Below are 8,134 nucleotides of genomic sequence, written 5' to 3'. Positions count from 1 at the left end.
AGCTGGAGCTGGAGCGGCTCGTGGTGATCTGGCTGCTGGTCGCAGGGGCAGGCTGCGGGCTTTTGGTGGATGGTCGGAGAAGGGCGGCGGCGAGTCGTCAGTGATGGTGACGGTGATGGCAAAAGGCTGGGAAACAGTGATGCTGGGATGGGTGATGGGATGATGCGATGGGGAGGAGGGAGAATTTTTATTTTATGGGGGAGCCCATCTGGTAGGTTTGGCGTCTCATTTTGTCGCGAGTGCCCGGCGGCGTGACAATGAGCGGTGGTAGACTTCTCATGCTGCTGGGCTGGGCTCGCTCGAGAAATCGACCTTGTCTCTTCCTCGCGCGCCAGCACAAGGCACTGGCCTCTACAGCCGGGGACGGGCAGTCGTGGGAAGTGGGTAAGCGAGAAAGGCAAGAGCAAAGGGGAAAAGGGAAAGGGTGGATCGCCCTTGTCCAGTCACGTAACCAGACATGGTCCGTGCTCCCACTCAGGTCCCCAAGGTCCCTTCCCTGTGCCCCACCTGCGCCTGCCCTGGTATATTCGTACATGCACTTATCCCAGGCGGCAAGAACAGGAGGGAGCTCGGCGCCTGGGTTGATCCGGCCTGCTCCTTGCTTCTGCCCCCTCTGCCCCCTCTACCCCCCTCAGGCCTCAGGCATGATTTCCTTGTTGTCACCTAGCGAAACACCCTTCTTCCGCCCATCCCGACTCCCAAACATCCTCGGGCCATCACGACGGAGATGGGAAGCCCTGACCAACTGGCTGGCAACAGGCATCCTCCACTCGCATCCTAAGGTACCCAAAGTGGCCAAGCGCATCTGAAATCGTCTCTGGCGCCCTCAACTCCATTCATCATCATCATTGGAGAAAGGGCCTTGCCCTGCCCTGTCTCGTCCCGCCACTGTCAGCGTCAGGTCTTTCTTCTCCGAACACCACGGCCATCCCAAGCAAGGTACCTGCTGTGCCCCCGTCAACGTTAACGCCCTGACGGGCAATGGAGGGGGCCAACCGGTGGATTCTCCAACGAGTCGCAGCAAATCAAGATTCGCCCACCAGAACCTCTCACCCTGATCCACATGGAACGCCAGCTCATCTAATGACTTGCACCTCCACGGAATGCCTACCAGTCAGTGGTCCGAAGTGATCATACTCCTCCGCCATGAGAGAAACATATATCCAGTCTCGGCACATGCTCCGCCAGGGTTGGGCACCCGGACAGTATTTCTGCGGCCTCCACTTCAATCGTGCAACATCTTGCTCCTGGAACACCTTGATGATGTGACCTTTGGGCGCCCAAGGTCTATCCTCGTCTACAGAGAGCCCGCAGCCTGCGTCGAAATGTGACAGGCTTCGCAAAGTATGTTGTTCCGGCTGACCAGGCACTCCACCACCTTCATAACCAAATCGATCACGTCGGCCGGCATTGCCAACCCCCGAGGCCCAGGCCGAATCAATTTGGCGGTCGGACATGCCTGGACTCTTGCGAACACGGCCAACTCTAGACCCATTGTGAAAAGATTGTCCGCTGGTCATGGCATTTTCTTCCATCGCTGAGGAGAAGCCAACTTCTATGGGGCTGGTGATGAGGATCGGTAGGTAACAGAGCCCCCATCTGAGCTAATCGCTCCACAAGGCACGCCTCTTGCGTCACGCCCTGAACAGGACATGAATTGATCGTACTCAGTGGCCGAGAGAGAGAGACTGCCAGCTTTCTGTGCACGCGGCCCTCTGCATGGAGCAACTTGCGCAGCGATCGTTTGTCACCTCGTCCATCGTGCATTCCATGGTGCTCCTGTCACATTGTGCCAATATCATGACATCCGAGATTGTTGATTCTTACCGTGCATCTGGACCTTTGTCAAGGGCACATGGCACATGGCAAACTTGGCAGCCGTCCTTGGCTGAATTCATAAAAGGTCACATCGAGAGGGGCTATGAGACCTTGGTGAGATCTCTGGAATGTGTGTCCAGCAGATACTGGCAACGGCTACTGGAATGCGTTGCTGCGCACCTCGCGACGCCCAAGAAGGCGAATCTATAACAGGTGCTCTACGACGAGTCCCGCAGTGCGCAACCTTGACATTGATCATCATACCCAAAGAATTCGTTATACCCAAAGAATTCGTTATACTCTATCATGTCTATCAAGAACGTTGCCAACAGCCTCGTCGTGCTTGCCGCCGCCTTTCAAGGCTCATCGGGTGCAGTGCTTCGTGGGAAATCTCTCGAGCCCAGCTCACCGCATGGCCAAGGCAATGCTCTGGCGCTGGCTGGCGGACACAACGAAGCCTCCCTGGAAGTCAAGAATGTCCCCGGCGGCATGTTTCACGGCGGTCACCGTGTCCCGACTGCCGTTTTGGAGATTGTCAGGCGTGCTTCTACTGCCGGGGTTGCGGTGTCGGAACAGGAGCTGAAGGAACTCATCGCGGACGTCCAAGACGTCGAACAAAGGCTCTCTGCCTTGATGAAAGGCCAGGCTGCTGTACTGACATCCGGTGGCCAGGCATCAAATGGAGCTGCCGCGGGCACAGGGGCGTCTGGTTCCTCTGGCTCCTCTGGTTCCTCTGGCTCTTCTGGCTCCTCTGGCTCCTCTGGTTCCTCTGGAGCCTCTGGCTCCTCTGGCTCCTCTGGCTCCTCTGGCTCCTCTGGCTCCTCTGGCTCCTCTGGCTCCTCTGGTTCCTCTGGCGGCTCTGGCGGCTCTGGCTCCTCTGGCGGCTCTGGCTCCTCTGGCTCCTCTGGCTCCTCTGGCTCCTCTGGCTCCTCTGGCTCCTCTGGCTCCTCTGGCTCCTCTGGCGGCTCTGGCGGGTCTCTGCCCTCGAATGCCGCCTCCGACCCCGACAGGCAGGAAGGCACAGCGACGGGTGTTCCCGACTTTGTGGTAAGTGGTGCTGTCCCTGATCAGCTAACGACCGGTGTAGCAAACTCGGCCAACTCGTTGGCAGCGACCTCGACCGCTTCAGTGATTCAGGGAGTCAGCAATGGCCTCGGCGCAAGTGGTAGCGATTTGGGGAAAGTTGTCACGTCGTCCGTCAGGGCAGGCGCCAGCGGCTGTACCTTCACAATCACACGGACCTTGACCGAGTACATTGTTGACGACCCTACACCACTCCCGGTTGCAGAGGATGTCTCTGCCATCGTGAACGGCACTTCTGCGTCGGAGAATCTCTCAGCCAACCTGAAAGCCATTCCCTCGGGTGTAGACGGCACAGCCCTTCTCGACATGGCGCTTGCGTCTCCTGGCGCCCCTGGAGCCAGCGCATCTCTGCCTTCCAGTGCTGCGGCTCTCGCGGCCGCGCCGGAGGCAACTCTTCCGCCTGCGCCTGCGGAGGTCGTGGCACAAGAAGCAAGCAGCGTGGCACCGAGCGCAGAGCCGGCAGCTGCTGCTGTCAGTGCTGCACCCAGTGGGCCCGGCATCTTGACCCTGGCATTCCCTGACGACGATGCTTCAGCGATTGTCTGGAGGACCATTGCTCTTCCTTGAAGTTAGTTTGCGGAGGTTCGTACTGGCTGACGATCAACCGGCAATGAAGACTGTATTGACAAGAACCATTAGGGTACGACACTTTATGACAGGGCAGACAGAAGCCTCTAATGGGACACGACTCGATATGAAGGTTTAGGGCGGAGGACTATAATCGACGATGACGAGGGAGGTTTCTTAGCAGGGCCGGCATATGATCGGTCGTCTTGTCACTCTCCAAGGCAGCTTCGTGTTGTCCATGACACTGCAGACCACCCCACGCAAGCGGGGTGCGGATGTAAATCCAATACAAACTTTTTTTTTTGGGTCTGACGCAACTAGACTGTGCCCTTGCATTCATCGTTATCAAAAAGCGAAGCAAGGCTTTGGGGTCTGACGAGCCGGGGCCGTGGGGGACCTTATCTGTGGCACCCTGGTCCGAAGCCGGGCGCGCCAAGAGGCCGGAACTCTTCCGGCCACGGCCGGCAAGTGTCGGGGTTTATGTGGGTCCTGACTCCAATCTTGCGCAATCCATTACTCAACCCTCCCCCCCTTTTCCCGCGCCCTTTGTTTCGCTTCCGTCCGTTCGCCTTCACATCGTCGGCTCAGGGTCTGGGGAATCAGGCTGGGGTAGATGGTCAGCAATGGCCAGAAGGGGGAACTACACGGTCCATATATACGTCTTCGAAACTTGCAGCCGCTGCGACGATTTTTGATGGCACAGCACAAGTGGCACCCGACGCCAGCGAATGCCATGCTCGCCCAGAGGCGGACCTCAGCGACAATAGCAGACATGACCTCAACTCACTGTCTTGACCAGAATCGGCATCCACGAGTCAACCGCCTGTCCACCTGGCATACGTGGGATGCTGGATGACCACAGCTGACCTTCCACGTCGACAGTAGGGCGTTTGATATGACAAACAGAAACCGGAGGGCCCGAACGTGGTTTGGGTGGCCTTGACCTCTCCCCCTCACTTGAGGCCGGAATGCTTCCGGCCACGATGTATATTAGCGAGTGCGGCCAGCCAGACAGTGGTGTTTAGAGCCTGACTTGCAAGCCTCTCCCACACACGCACCAAACCCCCTCCCAAATTGATCATCTTTTCAATTTTCGTCTCATTACTTCTTTCCCAGGTTAGGAGACCTGTTCCAGGCCGCAGCCTTTGACTTATACACACACACACACACATATTCTCCCTTCCAACACAATGGGTTCGCTCGGTGCTTCGGCGTCCTTCCCTGTTCTCGACGACACTCGTCCTCATGACAAATCCCTTCCAGCCTTCATGGTGTCAACCACCAGGGGCTTCCTGCCCCGCGCCGACCCTGTCGTCGCCCTCCCCTCCGAGTTTGATCCCGTCGAGTCCTTGCTGTCCCGCATGCCCATCAAAGCTGTTGGATGGATCGCCTGGCTTGCTGGCCAACAACAAGTTTGGTGACGCAGTCAAGGACGAGCTGCCGGACCTGACGGAGCACATTGAACGCTACAAGGACGACCTGCCCGTCATGAACGCCCTCTACCGTGACTACTCCTTCCTCTTGTCGGCGTACCTGCTCGAGCCCTGCCACGAGCGCTTCGTCAAAGGAGAGCCGTATGGTCTGGGTAGGGACGTGCTGCCGAAGCAGATTGCCCGGCCGATGGCGCGCTGTGCTGAGCTGTAAGTCGGCCTGATTCTCTTTAGCATGTGTCTGCCCTCGAGTCCACAAACACCGTGACCTCCAACACGTAGCATGGTGCATACCCATTGAGCAACCGTCACTCGTCGTCAAGGACCAATCACTAACAGCAACTAGCACCGGCTTCAAGCCCTTCATGGAATATGCGGGCTCGTACGCCCTCTTCAACTATCGCCTCGAGGACCCCAAACAAGGCATGGACTACGACAACCTCCGCCTCATCCGCGCCTTTGAGCACGGCCTCGATCCCACATCCTCCGAAGCCGGCTTCGTGCTCGTCCACATTGAGATGGTCAAGAACTCGGGGCCCCTTGTCAAGGGCGCCGTCTCCCTGCTGGCACACGCCGCCAACACGTCGCCCAACGCGGCCCTGTCGCTGCATCAGCGCGAGGACATCAACCAGTCGCTCGCCAGCGTGCTCGCGTCGCTGCGCAAGATCAACGCGGCCATGGAGACCATGTGGGCCAAGTCGAAGCCCATGTCCTACACGTCGTTCCGCACCTTCATCTTCGGCATCACCTCGCAGTCCATGTTCCCGCACGGCGTCACCTACGAGGGCGTCTCGGACGAGCCCCTCTCCTTCCGCGGCGAGTCGGGCGCCAACGACTCGATCGTGCCCCTCATGGACAACCTCCTGCAGGTGACCATGCCCGACACGCCGCTGACGGCCATCCTGCGCGACTTCCGCGAGTACCGCCCCAGCAACCACCGCGCCTTCCTGGGCTACGTCGCCGAGCGCGCCGCCGAGCTCGACGTCAAGCGCCTCGTCCTCGGCCTCGGTCCCGACGGCGCCGCCCAGCCCCTGCCCCTGCCCCTGCCCGCCGCCGCCGACGAGCGCGAGGCCCTCCTCGAGTCGCGCCGCCTGTGGATCAAGATCCTGCACCAGGTCCGCGACTTCCGCTGGCGCCACTGGTGCTTCGCGCGCGAGTACATCCTCAAGCGGACGAGCCACCCGACCGCCACGGGCGGCAGCCCCATCGTCACCTGGCTGCCCAACCAGCTGCAGGCCGTGCTGGCCGAGATGAGCAGGCTCTACGCCGACGTCGGCGGGGCCCGGGGCGACGCCGCCCTCGGCGACGAGCTGGCGGACGTCATGGACCTCGTCGAGAGGCAGAAGGATACCCTGCAGAAGGAGGTCGACAAGTATTGTGCCGAGAGGGGCGTGAACAAGGCCGATCTGTAACGGAGGGGTGGAAAGCAAAATGGGCTCTCATGATTTATGAAATTGTCTTGAATACCTAGGAAAGTGTTTTACCATGATCTCGTGTTTCGATTGGTGCCAGTTGCAGCAATGCGTGGCCGGTAGCGGCAACACTTCAGCGCAAGCCGAGACGGCGTGGTGACACGACCAACGCCGACACATCTGCTTGTCTATTCACTTTTCTGATACTCAAAACTTGCAGAGTGCTGAGTGCTAACCATGCGTGAATATTCGGAAAGCTCCCCGGGCTTCCCACTTAATTTGTACCCAGCTTTTACAGGGCACTATAATATTGTGCACCTTCGTTACATTCATGCATCCATTGCAGATTGCCCAAACAGCCTGTGCCCACCTAGTCTTGTCGCCTGACACAGGGAAACCAGCAGTTCACGGGGACGGAAGAGAGCAGCTTTATGAGTTGATATTAGGCTAGGTATACAACCATACGGCGCAATCGGGCCGGTCTCTGTTATACATTTTACTCCTCCTCATGCAAGTAGATCGTGTCGAGGGCTAGGCCTTCTCTGGGAAATATGTCACCATCATGCGCTCCCGATGCCTGACGAGCCCTGGCGAGGCCCTCAGCGCTTCGGCAAGCCGGCGGTCGACCCAGCCGAGCCTCTCGTCGAGGATGACGCCCGTGTACGCGAACACCTCGGCGTCGAACAGCCCAGCCTCGTCGCCGCCAGAAAAGAAGCCTTCTCCCCCCGCTGTGCCGCTCAGCAGCGTCTCGAGCGCTGCAAAGCCGGCAACGGCGTCCTGATATAACGCGTCGGCATCTATGTAGGCAGCCTTGGTGGACGCCAGAATCTCGGCCTCGGCGGCGGAACGGACCTGGTGCTGTAGCGTCGCGCGCACAATCGAGTTTGACGTGCAGGGGTTGACGTAGAGGGCCTGCAGGAGAGGTGTGTTTATCGGGTTGACGTACAGGGCGTGGAGGAAGGCGGGGCGTAGGCGGGCGTGTAGGAGGGCCAGGTACGCTTCCTGGCGGGGAGGCAGGTCGTCGGCGAGATTGGGCGGTGTTTTCGCCGGCGAGTGGGATACGGCGTGGTTGAGGAGGGCGTCGCCGGCGGGGATGGGCAAGTTGTTGGAGCGGGTCGGCGAGGGGGGAGGTAGGAGGAAGGGCAGGGCGCCAGAAGGCGATGCGTGGTTCGTGGACGGTGTTGTCGTGAAGGGCAAGCGGGCAATTTTCAGCACAGTCTGGTAGCAATGTTAGCGAACCAGAGGACAGGTAAAGGGGACCAGAAGAACCAAGGGGGCACCAACCTGCCACTTGAGACACGACGGGTTAAAACTCGGCCTGCCCACCCGAGCACCCTCCTTGGTCGTAAAGATGTAGAGGATGGGCAACTCGCGCGTCGTGTCGGCAGAGGGCGATCTCCGAGGCAAGTCGTTGGCCGGGTAGACGGCCAGGGGCACACGCTTGAAGAGGTTCGCGATGGGAGAAGGGACGGAGAGCAGGCTTGTCGGGGCCGGCGGAGCCCGTGTGGATTCGGGCATGGTGGTGGCGGCGGCAGAGGAACAGGAGGAGGAGCAGGAAGAGGCGGCGGAGCAGGAGAGAGGCTCCCTGGGTCTTGGCTAGCTCAGTGCAGGGCAGCCAGAACAGGTCGCAGATCGCAGATTTGTCGCCGGCCTGTATGCAGCCCAGCTCGGATGATGGGCCGAGGGGGAGGGTGGGCGCAAAGGCGGAAGGGTAGGGGGGGGGAGGGAAAGGTGGCCCGTCGAATGGAGGCTTGACCCTGACCCTGACACGAATGCTGGCGCCGAAGCGGGGGGAGGAAAATTCGGGGCCGCCCCGTAACCTTG

General features: G+C 59.7%; 3 protein-coding genes across 3 annotated transcripts; 2 read left to right on the top strand and 1 right to left on the bottom strand.

Moving 5' to 3' along the window:
- Positions 1 to 2,102: 2,102 nt before the first annotated feature.
- Positions 2,103 to 3,780, top strand: VDAG_08583 (uncharacterized protein). Its single transcript, XM_009652892.1, has 2 exons — positions 2,103 to 3,483; positions 3,541 to 3,780. The coding sequence occupies exon 1, from the start codon at positions 2,125 to 2,127 to the stop codon at positions 3,466 to 3,468; it is 1,344 nt and encodes a 447-aa protein (XP_009651187.1). The 5' UTR covers positions 2,103 to 2,124; the 3' UTR covers positions 3,469 to 3,483; positions 3,541 to 3,780.
- An 878-nt stretch (positions 3,781 to 4,658) lies between these two features.
- Positions 4,659 to 6,310, top strand: VDAG_08582 (indoleamine 2,3-dioxygenase family protein; the record flags this gene model as incomplete). The annotated part of the gene is made up of 3 exons (XM_009652891.1): positions 4,659 to 4,844; positions 4,882 to 5,108; positions 5,245 to 6,310. 3 exons carry the CDS (start codon positions 4,659 to 4,661, stop codon positions 6,308 to 6,310), a joined length of 1,479 nt encoding a protein of 492 aa, XP_009651186.1.
- A 531-nt stretch (positions 6,311 to 6,841) lies between these two features.
- VDAG_08581 (uncharacterized protein) lies at positions 6,842 to 7,828 on the bottom strand (the record flags this gene model as incomplete). Its single annotated transcript, XM_009652890.1, has 2 exons — positions 6,842 to 7,528; positions 7,595 to 7,828. 2 exons carry the CDS (start codon positions 7,826 to 7,828, stop codon positions 6,842 to 6,844), a joined length of 921 nt encoding a protein of 306 aa, XP_009651185.1.
- Between the last annotated feature and the right edge of the window lie 306 nt (positions 7,829 to 8,134).

Source organism: Verticillium dahliae, genomic scaffold (genome assembly GCF_000150675.1).
Source record: "Verticillium dahliae VdLs.17 supercont1.21 genomic scaffold, whole genome shotgun sequence".
Taxonomy (NCBI): Eukaryota; Fungi; Ascomycota; class Sordariomycetes; order Glomerellales; family Plectosphaerellaceae; genus Verticillium; species Verticillium dahliae.
The sequence above is the reverse complement of the archived record's forward strand: the minus strand, read 5'-3'. Positions and strand labels throughout refer to the sequence as shown.

Bases quoted from the DNA above. Each gene is read 5' to 3' on its own strand.
- VDAG_08583 (XM_009652892.1), top strand. From the start codon at position 2,125: ATGTCTATCAAGAACGTTGCCAACAGCCTCGTCGTGCTTGCCGCCGCC.